This window comes from Mytilus edulis, chromosome 10 (genome assembly GCF_963676685.1).
Source record: "Mytilus edulis chromosome 10, xbMytEdul2.2, whole genome shotgun sequence".
Classification (NCBI taxonomy): domain Eukaryota; kingdom Metazoa; phylum Mollusca; class Bivalvia; order Mytilida; family Mytilidae; genus Mytilus; species Mytilus edulis.
Window position 1 is genome coordinate 3,112,641 of NC_092353.1, and position 19,874 is coordinate 3,132,514.

Sequence of the window (19,874 nt, forward strand, 5' to 3'; positions counted from 1 at the left end):
AAATAATTTTGAAGTCTCCCTGTCCCATCGTCTTCTTTGAGCTTCAGATACTGCCTCCGATTTTCACTGCTGTTTTACAGATTTAAAACCTGGCGTACGCTTAGCCATTACTGATTATAAATGTATATAAAAAGTAAAACGTACAAAGATGTATAAAAACAATCTTAAAGGTTAAAAATGTGTATAAAAAGATTTTTCAATATAACATCTGCAGCCGACACCTTTGTTTACAATCAACCGGAAACGGAAATCGTGTATTTTTAGTTAAAACAATTTCTTATCGCGGAAATTCTTTTGCTTTAAATAATTTTTTTATTTATTAATAACAACCAATTCATATTTAAAACAAATCATAGGAAATATTTATTTGCTTTTATATTACGACTACACCCCATTTACAGTGCGCCAACTTTGCCAAAAACATGACCAGCGAACATCCTTAATAGCCTCCTCTCATTGATTCACCATGGTTAATCAAAATGTATTAATTTACTTAAGAAATTAGTTATCAAGGCTATGCATTTAGTTTCTGCGCAAAGTCTCAAGAGTTCCCTAGAGCCCACTATAAATGAAATAATTTTACAAATAACAAACATATATGTTATTACAGATTTAGAAAATTTTAGGAAGAAAATCTGTCATAACACACGCAAGTTATTTCTGTAATAACCCTATAGAGTTATATCTCTGACTGATAAAGGGGAAAGTTCATGATTTTTAAATTATTACCCAAACATACATATTTAGGAACTTTTATCAACATGATCAAAGCAGACATGGCGGATTAAACATTATAACAAAAAGTGTCATTCCTTTTAGCATATAGTAAATTTGAAATACCATCTTGTTTCTAAAAATTAAAGCATCACATCCATTACATAATCTATAAGAAAACCACTTCGGATGAGAGTGAGATAGCATCCCATTCAAGAAATATAGCATCACATTACCATGATGCTAAAAAGCCCTGGGGAGAACACTGTTTCCATTTGTGAACAGTTTTGATGTTTAATTTTTAGTGATTTTTCTGAATGATATTATCATGATTATGAACAGCTTGCATATGGTCCGAGACCACAATTGTCGTCCCTTGATTTTCGTTGTTCACGAATATAGTTCCTAGTGTTGACAGTGGGTTACTTGCCATTAATTTGTATACCCCTTCCAAATTTATTTCTCCATGTTTAATGCCTCAAATTGCAAGTAGGGGGGTGAAATTACACTGTAAAAAAATTTGGTTCCAGAATTTTAAAGGAAAGTAGTGATTTGGTCCAGCTGAAAAAGGTTGAAAATTAGCACTTCGGAAGCTGTCAAAAGTTTTCAAGACGCCCTAAACATAAAATTGTCCATATTTTGAGTTAGAGCTGATGAAGTTTTCTATAATTTTGATATAATTTGTCCCAAAAGTAGTACAACACACTGTAAAAGTTTCTTTGAGAAAGCGCAGGTGGGATTTTTTTAATTTTCATTTATGTTCTAAAAGAAATGCACTACGAAATAATTGTGTTCTCGGACCATATGGCTTGTGACAAAATTGATAGGTGTTTGGAATCTTTCCACCTTTCTTTTAATACAAGTCTCAGTGACAAATCAAATGGTCTTCAGTTGATCATCAATAGAAAAATATAGAAAATAGAAAAAAGAAAAAAAAGCTTCAATTTAGAATAAAGAACTGAAGCTATGTATATATTTTGTAGGTATTGAGAGACAGACACTTTTTCATATGAAATAATAGACTTCTATGAAGGATACTTTTAATATCACCATGATCACATCTGTGGACACGATTTCATAGGTAAATATCTTTAGGAAGACATTTCATAATAAAATTATGTCCATGGACACAATTTATTGTGAAAAAGTATCCTGTGGACATAATTTAATGGCAGGTAATATTTATTAATTTAATCCTACACAAACGTGTGTGATGGGACCTGAAAGGGAAGAATGAGTATTAGTACTGCAACCAGAGTTCATTTTTTAAAACTTTAATGGTCCGGAAGAACACACACCTAAATTATATATCGATGGAAAGAGGAAAACGTGTACAATAAGAAAAGTTGGGTCGTAAAAATCCAGAGTGGTCACAATTTTGTGAAATTGAGGTCAAAGGTCAGACTTAAAAATATCAACATTTCAACCACAAGGACAAAAAGGAGAAATATTCTGATATTTATTCAATAGAATGCTACAAAAACGATTCAATCATAAGCATATTGTATAAACGATGTTGAAACGACAAATTTGACTACTTATATGAAATATTGATTTGGAACCTTCTGATTTTTTTCCATTTAAGACATAGCAAAAGAAGAAGTGGCCTTGACCTTTTCATATCCATAAACTTTCATATTGTGTATAGTATTTCACTATAGTATATTACAGAATTATTTTCTAAAGTATAAAACACCAGTTTATCAAATTATTTCAATATTTTTTCTATCTTTGAAAAAAAACAAAATTCAAGTGCTGAAACAGTGTTTTTAATTTTGCATCTTAAAGGTTGTGTATTTTGTGAAAATTAGTATCTAGTTATAGATACATGTAAATACAAATTGTGTATTTGCAAAGTCTAGACAGCAGTTATAACACAAAATATACTATAGTCATCCGAGGCGAATGCGAGGTTTAAAAAAAATTGAGTGTAAATCAAAGTCAGTTTGGTGCATGAACATTTTTTAGTGGGATAATCCTGGTAAAAAAGTTAACTCATTAATTTTTTAAGGAAAGGATGAAAAATTATACAATGCAATGCCAATTTTCTAATATTGTAATTCAAAATCAGTCATGATCCTTATATAACTTTTAAAAGCGACACACAATAGCTCAAGTATTCATAAAATAGTGACATGAATCAATCTCTTAGTCATCATATGCGGATTCAGTACGCGTATTAGCATTACAAGACACTTCCCTTTTTTATAAGAACAAGTTCGGCGTAGGACAGAGTTTGTTCAAAGCAAACAGAGTTTTTGAGTACAAATGCTATCTGGAGCGTAAATACCGTCATGATTCGGTCAAACTCGTCAGATATAGTCTTACCTTTGCATAGGAAACACAAAAGAAATGTGAGTACAAAGTTTCGATCAATGTTCGTGACCCATATTCCCATATGCATATGCATGATGTATCTGCACTGCCAATCCAAAATGTAATGGGGCGAATGTTGCTACAGAAACGATTGATTGTAATAGCCATACATTTACGAATTTTTGTTATCTTTAGGGATAATATACGGTTCAGAAGCGCCTTTGTGTTATTTTTATCAATTAACTAACAAATGAACTTTTGAGCCTAGGCTCCGTGTTGAAGACCAGACCGTGACCTATAATGGTTTACTTTTATAAATTGTGACTTGGATGGTGTGTTGTATCATTGGCACTCATACCACATCTCCCTATATCTATTAACAAGCTATGCGTTTCCATAGAAATACCAAAACGAGGACATATAGCTCATAAGAGCACTGGTGGCAGGGTGAAGTAATTGTTCTTCTTTTAATGTATCCTTAATATTTTCAGACACACCTTGGTGTAATTCTAAAAGTCTTAACATAGACTTCAATTTTCCTGCAGCAGATATGGCATCCCCTAAATTGAGTTCAGAGCTAAACTCTATATTTCATATCCCTTGACCCCACTGTGTCTGAATTGTAAGGTGTCACAATATCTAGTTAGTTCTGGAGTTTGGCAGTTTGTTAAGCATCAGAGACAATCTTGGGTAAAATTGATCGGTATATATAGAGGATGTGCTACATGAGAAAGGTTTTTTTTTATGGAAGAACAAATCATATCACTAACAATCGTTATTAATGAACTGACAGCAAGTTCAAATCCTATTTTTTCAGTAACTGTTTTACTTAATTGCACAGGTGTTGACTTCAATGAGTACTTGGTTATACATGGATAAATGATAACTCACATTAATAAGCACAACTTAAAAGACTGTCAACACGTTTAGAGGACTCAGTTTTGCGTAGTTTTCTGTTTTGTTTTTTTTAAGGTTTGTCTTTTACACAAAAACCCTGTTTTCATATCCAAACTACAAGGAAGAAACTGAGCGTGAAATCGTATAAAAGTGTCAGGTTGTGAGAATACATGTCGATCAGTTTGATCACATCTATGGATTTCTGTTGTTTCTAATCTAAAGTTCCCCAAGGGTGACTGGGGAAACGAAATATGGTCACTTGGTCTTCTCCCGACCGGCAGTAAAACGAAGTGGGGCGTTTTGGCTGTGCGGGATGTATCAAGTTCGCAGTCACGTCCGGTCAGAATGGGGACCTTAAGTCCGATGCCTCGTGTAAAGGGAGTGTCACGTTCTTTGCATGTTAAAAACCCTTGCATCAACTCTTTGAGGAGTCCAAAGGTGGCATGTTGCAATGGAAAATTTCTGTCCCAATCCAATATACCATCATTTTCCAGTGGCAGTCTACATTTTCCCAATCATCATCCCGAATGGCATCTATTATGACAAAACCTACCTATTGTTTTTATTGTTAACTTGTTCTCGTCCTGAACATGCATGAAATATTTGTCACTGGACGTTAAGCAACCAACAATCAATCAATCAATCTAATTTAAAGACGCACCAATTTTGCCTTCTGGTGCAAGTCTCATAACATCACTAATGATTCGCACACGGAAAGCAAAATATTAAGAGAAGTTGGTTTTAGCATCACCTTGTCACACACCAAATCTCTGCGAATGTAATAGTACCCCCCCCCCCTCCCCCCCACTTGCATGCATATTAATTGCTCTGAGGTTAAACATTGACATACAATGTATTTTCACACAATGTCAACTATAGTCATTATCCGGAAAAACCTCTTATCCGAAGGATTTGGTTAACTTTTATATAAAGTCAAAATTTTATTATCAAAAATATAACTTATTTACAGAAAATACACGAAAGAACTACTATATATATATATTCAAATCACTCAAAAATAAATTAACTTCTCCTACAAAATCTACATAATCACATCGAAACTATCAAATTGATGGTGAAGGAAAAAATAAATGGTGGAGCTGATTGACGGATAGGAAATTTCCGTAATTAAAAAAGGTACAAATGATGTTTTTATTTGTGAGTTTTTGACAAAATTGTTTAGAATTTGCCCAACAAAATTTGCATGCAGTATCGCAATAATATGTTTTGTCCTCTCAAATGTCAAATACTATTTTTGAATCATGTTTTCTCGTTTTCAAAGAAAAACGCGTCAAATTTTTATCTAAAAAACAGCTAACTTTAAGTTTGAAAGTTTTACTTGGAGATTATATTATATTTATGTCTTCATCATTCCGATGATCCTTGATGATATGTGCATAGAAAATATTTACGAAAATAGCGGGAAATTTAACCAAAAAATATATTTTTGGATTTTAAGGTAACTACCCAAAACCGTAAATTGAGGGGTACCCCCATTAAAGGGATAAAATACAAAAATGTGACCATAGAAACTTTTTACGACCCGACGGAAATTAAAATATAGATATTATTCTATCATTTAAAACAATTTGCAGCCGTGTGTTATTCCGGACCATTAAACTCGTTAACTAAGCATCTTTTTCGATGTCAGTTGCAGTACTATATGGGAGCAACATAATTTTGGCGAACAGACCCAGATTTGAAATAAACAGATTGTGGTTTAGAGTAAGACATTAAACCAGTTGTGAACAGTTTTGATGCTTCGGTTTTGATGTTGCCAAATAATAGATGTATTTACACTTGTATGCAAATTTGTCCGCCATTATGTAGAATCACACAGGTTCCCGTAAACTTTGACATAACAATTAAAAAAAAATGACGTCACAATAAAAAAGTGATTGTTGCTTGATGTCAAAAGGTTATTCGGAGGCGATCTACGGTCATTTGGAGACAAAATTCAGCTGAATACCAAAAGTGTAAATACGTTTATAAATCAATTTTATAAATACAAATACAAATACAAATATTTTATTGGCACAAACACAATTACAATAATTGGCAATGGCCCATACAACTGGTATACAAATAGTAATAATGCATAGAATATCAATAGGCATATTTAGAACAATATCATCGAACGATATCAATAGCATCAACAGTAAATGATTAAAAAAAAATATATCAATTACATAGTTGGTCAAACATATTAAGTATTGAAAATAATGACAATATTAATATGTAATATTATGAACAATGATTATTAGCAATTTTATAGAGTTTGTTCTGCTTTACGCAGGTTCAAACTGTCTGAGATGAAAGAGGAAGTTAATTTTAGGATTGTGTATGAATTATTATTTAATAAAAAGATTATATTATTTTCATGTTTTTGAAATTTTGTAGGATCAACGATTATATTTGAAACTTTATGGTAAAATATGTCCCTCTTAGTTGAGTATTTTTCACAATGTAAAAGAAAATGTTTTTCTAGTAAATGTAGTAGTCAGAGTAAAAATCACAGGTGAAACAATGATCGTAGTAGTTTTCAGGTTTTTATTGTGTATTTCTGATCTATTCTACCTTTTTAATTTCGTTTTCATAAACATGGATTGTTATATGATTAGAACTAAATAAGAAAGAACATTTTGTCTTGTCCAAATCCAATGTTTTCATTTCACCAATGTTGAAATTCCCGGGGATTATCTCCCCTCTATTATAAAACAACAACGGGCAGACATTGCAATATTTCCGCAAATAGAAAATACTGTTTTTAATTTACGGAATTTCTGTTCTATATTTCGGTCAGTTAGGAAATAACATAAAATGTAACAAAAATAAACTGACAACGCCATAGTTAAAAAAGAAAATGACCAACATACAAACAGTTTACAAAAAACAACATAGCAAACTCAGTAAAGACTTAGCAACAACCCCTCCCAAAAAAACTTGAATAAATGGGAAAGTAATCCCCAGTATTTGACATTCTTTATGGGAGAAATGTGCATCTGGCGTAAAACTTTTTTTATCCTCAGTGGATTCTATGATAGTGTATTTATTATCTATTACATATACGGTAAACATGGTAAATCATAGACATTTAAAATAATAAAGGACAAACGTTCAGTTATCTGTATATTCTACAATAAGCTCATTTAAATAAAATGTCAGCATTTTGAAACCATTACACTAACCACTACATCCTAATATTGATATTCACTGTCAGACTAATGGAAAATGTCAAATGGAACTCATTAATATATATAGTGCGGATAGGAAACAGCACAACTCTTTCTAATTGCAGATGATTGGTGTCCGCTCACAAGGATGGTTGGCATTCGTTATTTTGTTTTCTTGGTAGTTACAAGAATTTTTATAACTTATGGTTCCAATGTATTAGATTGCCGCAGTGCGAATACAGGACTTGATTTAGATGGCAAATTTTACAGAATAACACAATTTGAAGATATTCATTTGTTTCGGTTCACTGAATCAGAACATTTTTCTTTTTTCTTTCTCCGACTCGTAGCAGGATGCATGGCTCATCTTCAGGAAAAACTAAACATGCTAAAGGCTGGAAGATTTATAGATTTATCATCGTCTGATATAGAAAGCATCTTGCAAAAGGACAGTTGTCGAAATGAAAGCGAATTCTGCCACATGTCTAACAATACTCATGAAGTCTCGGTTCGGTTGGAAGATACAAAACCCATTCCTTATTTCACAGAATTAAACGTGTATTATGTAGACAAATACTGTACGGAGTCACTGTTAGCAGTCATTGAACAGAAAGGGAACAATTTTTCTTTATCAGATTTCACCAATTCGTTACAATATGATAAACTTGATTGTAAGCGATATCTCAGATTTAACCAGGAGAGAAATTTTGCTAAACTTGAACCTCGCAAACATGGCAAAGATAAGGACAATCCCGAAATAAATGCCTTGGACATCATTGATACAAACGTGTTACGCCTGCCTAACCTAAAATGTCTTCAGATACTGAACACCTACTTCAGTTCAGTCGACGTTAATGATGCATGGACACCTGGTAGTTGTTCGTTTGATGTCAATTTCGAATGCAGGAAGAAATGGATCTTCATGGCGGAACCTGCTTGGCATTATATTCAGCTTATGTTTACAATTGAAATAACATTAGTCAATACCTTTGTTTGCTGTATTTTTCTTAAAGAGAAGAACCGATCACCCGTTACTATATTGTTGTCAGCATTGGCAGTATCAGATTCTCTCTCCAATCTCTTGACGGTAATACCTGATGCAATTGGAATACATTCATACTTAGATGAAATGGAGCGCGGCCAGTACAATGTACTACGTTGGAACCTTCCATATACGATGTGCGACATGATCTTAACCTTAAATGCCCTAGCCAGCTCCTTCCACATGATTTCAGCGGCGCTTACTGTTGCTCTATGCGCTCAAAAAGTAATCGTTATTATGTTTCCGATAAAGGGGAAAATAATCATGACATTGAAGTGTTCCATAGGGACAACATTGGTCATATTTTTCCTATCCCATCTATTCCAGATTCCAGAAATAGTTGCCACGACTAAGAACTCGCGCCGATTAAGTAACACGTGTTGCTATTCATTTTCAGACACTGTGGACAATGTCCATATTCATTTCAGAAAGGGATTCCATACAATATTCATAGTTTTTTTATGTGTTGTTACCGCGTGTACCACATACATATGCTGTAAATTAACCTGTCTAAGGAAAAATCTTCCATGGAGCGATTCGCCGTCAACTAAAGCGAAGTACCTCAAATCAGCTACTACAGTTGTTATCATATGCATTGTTTTTATTGCATCAGAACTTTTAAACCTTCTTTTCTTTATCAAGTATGCATACAGCGGAGATTTTGCCAATTCAGAAATTTGGTGGTATATCTTCGCCAACATTAGGCCAGTAAGTTCACAAATTGGATGTTCGATCAACTTTTTTGCGTATTTGTTCATAAGTCAACAGATTAGACAAATATTTGGGAATCAACTTGGAAGGATTGGTAAATGTTTCAAAAAGACAGAGAAGAAAAGTAACTCATCTGAAATAGCTTCAAATGAATGTTTTAACCGGCACAGTAGAAAATCAACACCCTCAACTCAACAAACATTTCAAAAGACAGGGTAGAAATGTCACTCATCTGAAGATACGTTTATTGATGTATTTGAAATAACTCAAAAAACGTTTCAAAGACAAATAGTAGAAAATCAACTCGTCCGAGATAATCAAATACATGTTCAATTCATTGTATGTTTTTGGTAGTACTGTAACAAATATATTCAATAAATATTCATTATTAAAAGTTTTTATTTTTATGCCCCAACTACGAAAGTAGAGGGTCATTATGTTTTCTGGTCTGTGGCTCCGTTCGTCCGTTCGTTCGTCCGTGCGTCTGTTCGCCCTGCTTCAGGTTAAAGTTTTTGGTCAAGGTAGTTTTTGATGAAGCTGAAGTCCAATCAACTTTAAACTTAGTACACTTGTTGCTTATGATATAATCTTTTTAATTTAATGCCAAATTAGACTTTCGACCCCAATTTAACGGTCCACTGAACTTAGAAAATGAAAGTGGGAGTTTCAGGTTAAAGTTTTTGGTCAAGGTATAGTTTTGATGAAATTGAAGTCCAATCAACTTGTAACTTAGTACACATGTTCCCTATAGTATAATCTTTCTAATTTTAATGTCAAATTAGACTTTTACCCAATTTCACAGTCCATGGAACATGGAAAATGATAGTGCGAGTGGGGCATCCGTGTACTTTGGACACATTCTTATTGATTTTGCAGCAATGCAAAACATCATATTAATTTTACATATAATTACCTCATATTTTGTAAAAGGAGTCCAAATCAATCGTAATAAAGTGAAGACAATGCTCGATACGGAATAAAATTGACAAACAAGATTTTGTAATCATCAACTCCTATAAATTTGGACGCAATATAGCCTCTAAATCTTTTGGTATAATTGTATATACTTTAAAGATGTGCACACCACTTCGTCCACTAAATTAAATATTTTTTTGCAGATTTTGTTAAAAAAAATTAGTCAAATGTCAAAGACTATCTGAAGTTAGAAAACTTATTTTGTATATTCTTCTTGTATAATTTACATATAAGGGAGAGTTGAAGTCAAGGAAGCAACATAAAAACAATAAAAAGACATCACCATGGCTACTTTAAGATAGACGAAAAGAATAATATAGTCTTTTTGACACTACTCAGAAAACACAAAAGAAAGTAATAACACGAACCAATAAAAATCAAGATAGAACTCACGTAAAAATTCGTTCGGAAGGTCAATTCAGGTGTGTAACAATCGAGAATAAGGCTACGAATAGATTCATATCCATGTAATCTGTTACACTTATATTCCAGTCGAGAAAAAAACATGGCCCAGTGCTGTAACACTTATATTCCAGTCGAAAAAAAATATGGTCCAGTGCCGTAACACTTATATTCCAGTCGAGAAAAAAAATGGCCCAGTGCTGCAACACTTATATTCCAGTCGAAAAAAACATGGTCCAGTGCTGTTACACTTATATTCCAGTCGAAAACAAAAATGGCCCAGTGCTGTATCACTTAAATTCCACAACAGTCGACAAATGCATGGTCCAGTGCTATAATAACACTTTTAAAAATTCAATAACAATCAACAAACGCATGGTTCAGTGCTGTAACACTTAAATTCATTAACAGTCTACACAAGCGTGGTTCAGTGCTGTAACACTTACATTCCATTAACAGTCGACACAAGCTTTGGTCAGTGCTGTAACACTTAACTTTCATAACAGTCTAAACAAGCATGGTTCAGTGCTGTAACACATTCCATAACAGTCGACACAAGCATGGTTCAGTGCTGTAACACTTACATTTCATTAACAGTCGGCACAAGCATGGTCCGGTGTCGTAACACATATATTCCATAACAGTCGACACAAGAATGGTCTAGTGCATTCAAACTTTTGCAATGTTTTATATATACAATGAGCCCCGTGCTTTGAATGATATATATAAAAAAAATATATATTGCAATTCTAACGACTGTCATACAAATAAGAGATTAAGCTAGCTATAAAAATCATCGGGTTTAATCCTTAATTTTTTTCAACATAAGTAAATGCTTGTCGTTTGTTTCCTTTTTTATTCTTTTGTGTTTCGATCTTTTGATTTAATCATTTGCTTATGCACTTTCCGAGTCGAATTTTTCTTGAAGTTCGGTATTTGCTTTTTTTTTTTTTTTTTTTTATAGAATTTGTATTTGTAGCCAATATGTTCTGCGAGTCTGTAGCTTTACATAGTTTGACCCATTAAAGAAAGAATTATCATCTATCTTCGCTAGCATTCAAAGGCTTATGATTTGATATACCAGACGTGCGTTTTGTCTACACTAGACTCATTAGTGACGCTAATATCAAAATAGGTATAAAGGCAAACAAATACAAAGTTGATAAGCATTGAGAACCCAAATACGAAAACCTGATCGAAATACGGCGTTAGTAATCTATGGCTGGGATAAGAAAATTCTTCGTATTTCGAAAAAAATCTTACTTTGGCAAACAGGAAATTTATCAAAATTACCATATATATATATTTGCGAAAGCAAATTTACAGATCTAACATTGTTGGGTTGATGTTTAGACGAGTTATATATATATATATATAAAACACACGGCAGCGAAAGCTCTTTTTTGAGAGCCCAGGTGGTCGTGTGGTCTAGCGGGACGGCTGCAGTGCAGGCGATTTGATGTCACGATATCACAGTAGCATGGGTTCGAATCCCGGCGAGGGAAGAACCAAAAATTTGCGAAAGCAAATTTACAGATCTAACAGTGTTGGGTTGATGTTTAGATGAGTTGTTTATAATATTCATGTCAACACCGAAGTGCTGACTACTGGGCTGGTGATATCATCGGGGACGAAACCTCTAACAGCTGTGGCATCGACCCAAGGGTGTAAATAGTTATCGAAGGTATTATGCTTATAATTTGATACGACAGACACACGTTTCGTCTACATAAGACTCATCAGTGACGCTCATATTGAAATAGTTATAAAACCAAACAAGTACAAAGTTAAAGCGTACTGAGGACTTATAATTTAAAAACCTTGCGCCAAATACAGCTAAGGTAATCTATGACTGGGATAAGAAAATCCTTAGTATCTCGAATAATTCTTATTTTTGCAGACAGGACATTTATAAAAAAATACAATATAATTTATATTATTACACTGAAATGAATGACGACTGGGGTGGTGTTAATAAATAAATGTTACCTAAAGAATATACAATACCCAGATGACTTCCATTTTTGAAAACAACTACTATGTGTATTGAAGCCGTATTGTAGAATGAAAATACCAAAACGAAAGTCATTTTATCATCATAAATAAAACGAGAGGAAATTGATGACGAAGAAAATTATTTTCATGATCTTATCAATTGAACAAATAATATAATCGCCCGTTTGTTATTTGTAAAATTTGTTTCTTGGGGGATTTTGAGTGAGATCTTAAGGTTTAATTTATAACGGATAAACTTTCGTGTTTAATGTTTGGAAAGGAATAAAATAAAATGATGCCGATCAAAAACGTATTAGAATCACAGATGGGCAAGAACAAAACACAAAACACTGTGATGATTGAGTGATAATAGAAGTAATCTAACCGGCATACTATATATTTTCCTTTTTCAAGCTAGTGGTTTCCTTTCGTTTATTTTGACAATATAATGGAATTTTATGCGACTGTTCTACACGTGAGAGGTTTAGCTAGCTTTAAAGCAAGGTTAAGGGCACCATTTTCTAAATACCGACATGCCTGTACCAAGTTAGCAAGATGTTTTCTATTCGTCCATTAAAAAACCCACAAAAATACTGAACTCTGAGGAAAATTCAAAACGAAGAGTCCCTTATCAAATGGCACAATTAACAGCACAAACAGCACAAACGAATGGTTAACAACTGTCATTTTCCTGACTTGGTACAGGTATTTTCTTATGTAGAAAATGCTGTTTGAGCTTTTGATTTTACCATTTGATAAGGGACTTTCTGTTTTGAATTCCTAGAAGTGAAGTATGTTTGTTATCTAATAGTTCTTGTCTATGCATGTTGCATTGTCGTTTGCTTTTTGTTACTGTTTCTGTTGTTTTGTTGGTTTCCACTTATATATAGTTGATGTGTTTCCCTCGGTTTTAGTTTGTAACCCGGTTTTGTTTTTTCTCAATCGATTAATGACTTTTGAATAGCGGTATATGAACTCATCATAGATACAAGGACTAAATTTTGTATATATATATATACGTCAGACGCGCGTTTCGTCTACAAAAGACTCATCAGTGACGCTCAAATCCAAAATGTTATAAAAAGGCCAAATAAAATACGAAGTTGAAGAGCATTGAGGATCAAAATTCCTAAAAGTTTTGCCAAATACAGCTAAGTTAATCTATGCCTGAGGTAGAAAAGCCTAAGTAATTAAAAAATGCAAAATTTTGTAAACAGTAAAATAATAAATATAACCATATCAATGATAATTCATGTCAGCACAACAAGTGCTGACTACTGGGCTTGTGACACCCTCGGGGAAATAAATCTCCACCAGCAGTGACATCAACCCAAAGGGTTGTAAATAAACTCATCATAGATACAAGGACTAAATTTTGTATATACGCCAGAGGCGCGTTTCGTCTACAAAAGACTCATCAGTGACGCTCGAATCCAAAAAAGTTAAAAAGGCCAAATAAAATACGAAGTTGAAGAGCATTGAGGATCACAATTCCTAAAAGTTTTGCCAAATACAGCTAAGGTAATACTACTGTTGCCTTTATCTAATTTCCCCTTAATAATGGCAAAATGTTAAGAAGATGTGTTGTATACATACAATAATAAGACGGTATAAAAGAATATTAACTCATCATTGATACCAGGAACTTTTTTTTTGCGCCAGACGCGCGTTTCGTCTATAGAGAAAACTCATCAGTGCCGCTCGAATCTAAAAGTTAAAAAAGGCCAAATAAAGTACGATTTGAAAAAAGTATTGAGGACTAGAAATCCGTAAAAGTAAAAAAAGACAAAGACAGAAAGAAAGAAAGAAAACTTTTAGCAGATAATCTAATGACCAAATATTGGGACAATCAAGCCAAAACTATTAAATATTGTTATGGCGAAACCAATTAAGCTTAAAGGACAGTACTGACTTAGCAATTTTTATCAACCGATTTACAAAGTCTATCAAAAGAAAAAAAAAATGACGAAGTGGCAATGACAGACGATGTTTCAGATTTTCCTGTGTTTGACACGTGCATTGGAATGACCTTTATCACACCATCGGCAGACTATCATACTGATTTCCGTGTGACTAACACGTGTACTTAGAATAACCCTTAGCAGGTTAAGCTGGTTCTCGGCTGACTACTACACTTTGTTCAAGTTTGAGTGTAGCGATAATACAAGCGGATTCCAGTTTATTAGCAGGTATGCTAGCGAACCTTCTATGACGTCATTTGCCGACAGTAGTTACATTCGTAGACCTGTTATAAGAAGTCACTACCAGAATATGATTACCAGACTATGCCACTGATATATAAGTGTATATTAAAGACCTCATTAAACTTGTTTCTGGAGCACCCATTAGCAGACACGATGTTGAACCTTTCATGACGTCACTGACAAACTATGATACTGACACGTTTTTTGGAATAATAATAGTACGCTCGTGAACCTTTAATGACGTCATTGGCCAACTATGATACTGATTTGCATCTTTGGACAAACAGTCAGTATGTACGCTCGTTAATCTTTGTTATCCATCACAACCACCACCATCACGTCCACATTTCTCTTATCCAGAGAGCCCGGAAAGCACAAACATAATGAATCAAAGACAGCCTAGGAAAACTGTGAAATAAAACTTGCAAAACATAGAACAGAATCCACAAAAACATAATATAACAACAAAATCGATGACAACTGTCGCCTTTACGGATCTAAAAATAGGAAACAAATGGCAGATTGTATTCGAAACCCTACATCATCCTCAATAACAGTCTCTCTTTTGAAAGAGAGAAAACTGAGTGGAACTGAAACATTTCCTATCTTGCATTTAAACCTCTCATTTTGTAATAAACTGATTCAGGTGATTCACTGTTGAGAAAAATTGATGTGTCTAAAATAAAAGCGAAATTTCTCATGAGATATGAGCTGAATTGTCTATATCTGTGGTATGCCTTGTTACCATTTCTCCTGAAATATGAGCTGAATTGTCTATATCTGTGGTATGCCTTGTTAACAGTTCGATAAGCAATATGCGTTTAACATATTCACCAAACTTTCAACTATTTAATCATGTTAATGTAATGACAAAATATATTTTGCGAAACGGGAACTTTCAGTCGCTAAGACTGCACAAAGATGTTAAAAAAGAAAAAGGAATCAACTTAAATCGGAAATCAAAAGTTAAAAAAACGATAATTTTGAAGTCATCTGTTCCATACATTACAAATCGATATGGAAACAGAAATAGTTTTAATAATTAATGACTGTTGTCACAGTGTTTAGAATGACATTTATTTGATTTATAGACATAATTTATATAATCAAATGTTTTTGAGATAAAATCTTTATCATCAAAACATATTATACAATGCTAGCTCAGATATATCTTTGACAAGAATAAACATCCAGATCACATATGGCAGAAGACTGGCTTAAATGTTGATTCTTTCCCTATATAGTACAAAGTTTTATTTTTTACCAATTCAGTTTTATATATTGTAGTTATCCCTTTGATGATCACCATTTATTGGTGACAGAACACTTGCTGATCTTAAATTGAAATGTGTCTGAATAACGTATTCAAAAATGTTTTTTTAAATGAAATACAGTTAGACAGAAAACCATTTATAAAGCATACATGTCAAACGATATACATGTTATAATTTTGAAAACAGTGTAGGATTAAATATATTTTTAAAGGAATTTGTTGATGTATAAACTGGACCAAGTTTGTTTGTGAGTGAATTGGTCGAGTTTATACACAAATAAATTCCTTTAAAATGCATTTTATCCTATACTGTTTTCAAAATTATATTAAACAAGTAAACGTTATCATTCTTGGTTTCAGGCTGCAGGAGTTGGTTTCACAAAAAAACATTAAGACTAAGATTTATCGTTAGTACACTGAATTGTTTATGACTTACGAACGAAATGAGTTGTTATCGAACGATCCGTTTCTATGTATGCTGGCGTTTGTGTTTGTTGCAGTTCAGTGTTTCTGTTGTTGCCTTTAGCAACGAGAAGAATTCATGCCATATATATATAGTTTGCTGTAAAAGGCCTCTACATGAAAAATATTGAACAATTCAATTGAGATAACTAACGGCCTAATTCATAACAAAACAATTAACAAAAAACATATTAGTATATGACAGGCATGAATTCGAACCAACGACAACCACTGAACTACAGGCGCCTGACTACAAAAATCATATAACGGATGTGGCGGCGTTAGACATGATTTGAAGCATTCAACCCTCCACTAACATGTGAAAGACAGTAATGGTACATCTCAACATAAGAACAAAATATAAAAACCGTTGAAAAGGGCGTAACTCATAACATCGATAGAACACAGACTGAATGGTATAGGGTATTTATACATCCCTTATCACAAAAAACAAAACGACACAAAGAACAGATCGGATGTTACTCAGAGTTACTGACAGCTAGTTCAAAGCAAATAACAACAAATAAAATTCAAAGTATCTAAGACTAAAATAACAAGCAGTACAGATCTAACATACACTGGATTTAGTGTGAAGACGTGATTACTAGTCAGATCTAAACAACTTTGGGCAATATCAAAATATAAGTAATCTACATATTCTAGTACCGTTAAAGTGCATACATGTATAACAATAACATTCAGTATGGTTTCCGTTTATAGATAACAAAATCTAAATGTATACCAATAAAACAATATTCAAAAATCTAATTACAATTAAACCAGGTTTAAGCCACCATTTTCTACATAAGGACTGTACGAAGTCAGGGATATAGCAGTTGTTTTCCTTTCGTTTGATGTGTTTATACTTTTGATATTTTCATTTAATAAAAGACTATCCCTTGTCAAAAATGTCAATGTAGAGTTTCTTGTGTAAACTGATATATATCAAAATCTCGGAAAGAACAAAATATTGCTGTTTATTTTTAATTTATTTCAAGGTTAAATTTGGCAGTATATTTGGGAGATTCTTGATTATCTAACGAACAAATAACATCAAGATAACGGTAAGTATCACTCAACTGGACTGGTCTTTTTGAGCTTGGCCATAACAGTATGGCAATGTTTTGTATTGTTGTCTTTGATTTTTCCCTATGTTCTTTGTCTAAACAACTCCCATATCCCTGACTAGGTACAGACATTTCCTAATGTAGCAACTGGTGGTTTAAACCTGGTTTTATTGTAATTAGATCTTTAAATAGATGTGTATACATGCCATTTGTTTTTCTTTGTTGACATAGTCGATCGTTTTTATAGTGATTACAATCATAATACGAATTTGACTTCTGCACCTCAATTGATGACCTGTTTACCTGTTTTGTCTGTTTGTGGTGTTCACAAATTGTTTGTCAATATTGTGAAATTTAAAAACCAGGTTTAATCCACAATTTTTTTGCTTAAGGAAATGCGTGTACCTAGTCAGGCACATAACAGTTGTTTTCCATTCGTATGCTGTTTTTGATCTTTTGATCTTGCATTTGTTAAAGAGGCCTTAGCTGTCAAAGTCATGATTACCGATTTCACCAAAGTTATCATATTAAAGGAGTAGGCCCAGTAAGACCCCTTTTTGGCCCAAAAATATAGAAGTTTCACATATTTTTTTTACATGTAAACTTTTATCTATTTATTGGAAAGTAGAATACGTCTGTTACACTAATATGGGCTGTTATTGACAATACAAAGCACATGTATCGGGTACTAGCATCATTAAGTTATGCTAAAATATTGAAATCTTCGAAATTTTAGCAATTTGGTTAATTTCTAGACGGTTTCCGTCTGAAATGGAAGTGGCCGCAGTTGTGTTCATTCTTAACATTAAAATGTAAGTTGTATTTGATGATAATACATAACATTTATAAAGGTTGGGAATGAACATTGATGCGGTCACTTTCATTTTTGACAAAAAATCATCTGAAAAGTAATATATTATGACATTTTTGATAGATTTTTCATAATTAAGCTTGAATTTGAGCGTCTTTAATACATAGATATTGATTTATTGAGTTACTCACAAGCTAGTTCAAAGCAAATAACAAAAAATAAAAAGAAGAATCACGTATCTTAGACTAAAATATCATTCAGCACACATTCAAAATCCAATGGATTTAGTATAAAGACGTACCAATCAACGATAAACTTAACTTTGCGCAATACAAAAATATAAAGTATCGACATATTGTAGTACCGTGAAAGTACATACGTATATATCAATGAAAAACACATTGTTCAGAGAATAATTGAAGGTCTTTCCACATTAATTTTCTAAATTATTAATGAGAAACTACTTCCAGTTTACCCAAAGCAACTATTGACGTCCTAGCATATGTTTCTTCATACTGATTTAATTAATAAATATTTAAAATTGAGAATGGAAATGTGTAATGTGCCAGAGAGACAACAACCCGACCATAGAAAAAAAACAACAGCAGAAGGTCACCAACAGGTCTTCAATGTAGTGAGAAATTCCCGCACCCGGTGGCGTCCTTCAGCTGGCCCCTAAACAAATTTTTCTATACATTTTTGCTTGAAATAAGGGAGATAATAGTCAACTACCGGTTAAATAAAAAATATCACTTCCGGTCTGACACGTTAGTTTTAATTTCACTGGTTTCCAAACTATATGGTTTATATATAATTTCTCCTGTAATAATGGAGATATTAGGTACTTCCGGTTTAGTGAAGGTCACTTCAGGTCGCAAATGATAAGTTTATATATGCATTATTGAAAAAAAACATATAGTTTCTGGGTACAATTCCCTAAAATAAATTCAATAATGGCTATCATGGGTTTACTGAAGGTCACTTCCGGTTGATATTTTACATGTCAACCAACATCGTGCAAAAGACCCTATGGCTTTATCATGTACCACGTTGTAGAAATAAACAATTAGCCTGAAATTGAACCATTTCATGGAAAATAACTCCTACAAGATGTCAATGAATTGTTTCAGACCAAATGTATTTTATATTCATCAAAATGAGGCAAATATTTTCTCTTGTTCTTTTAAATATATCTCAAAGATTATCAGACGACATATCGGAACAATGAAAAGAATTTTTTTTAGAACAGGATCATTACCTTTGACCTTGACATCAAATTTATTTTTATGAAACCAGAACCTCAAATACACATACCTTAAATCTGTATTACCGTTCATGTGATATATTGACATATCAGTTATGTCAAAATCAAAAGGGGAAATAACTGTCATATGTAGTCTACGAATTGATTCGGTTCAAATTGAAAAATCATCCTTAAGATATAACGAGCAATTTAACAAAATAAATTTGTCACTTTCTTTTACGGTTACGGAGGAGATCTCAGAACAATGAAAAGTCAAATTTTAGAACATATCCTTGACCTTTGACCTTAATCTCAAATGCATTTTTATGATCCCAGGACCTCAAATACACATACCTTCGGTCTGGTTTACTTACCATTCATGTGTTACATTGACATATCACTTATGTCAAAATCAAAAGGGGAAATAACTGTCACAAAGAGTCTACGAATGTATTCGGTTAAATTTGATAAATCATCTTCAGGATTGAACGACCAATTTAGTACAATACATTGTCGCTTTCTTTTACGGTTACGGAGGAGATATCGGAACAATGAAAGTAAAAATTTAGAACATGACCTTGACCTTTGA

The 19,874-nt window shown here is 33.0% G+C and overlaps 3 protein-coding genes across 3 annotated transcripts in view; 1 reads left to right on the forward strand and 2 right to left on the reverse strand.

Moving 5' to 3' along the window:
- LOC139493154 (uncharacterized) overlaps window positions 1-6,632 on the reverse strand; it is a 31,545-nt gene extending 24,913 nt beyond the window's left edge. Inside the window, exon 1 of the mRNA XM_071281325.1 lies at window positions 6,505-6,632. Coding sequence (XP_071137426.1) covers window positions 6,505-6,597 — 93 coding nt within the window. The 5' untranslated portion in view covers window positions 6,598-6,632. The remainder of the gene's footprint in view (window positions 1-6,504) is intronic.
- Window positions 1-19,874, reverse strand: part of LOC139493162 (protein TFG-like) — a 195,476-nt gene that overhangs the window by 54,134 nt on the left and 121,468 nt on the right. The window lies entirely within an intron of this gene.
- The window catches only part of LOC139492156 (uncharacterized), a 28,345-nt gene continuing 15,929 nt past the window's right edge, over window positions 7,459-19,874 (forward strand). Inside the window, exon 1 of the mRNA XM_071280298.1 lies at window positions 7,459-8,257. Within this exon, the coding sequence (XP_071136399.1) occupies window positions 7,459-8,257 (799 nt within the window). The remainder of the gene's footprint in view (window positions 8,258-19,874) is intronic.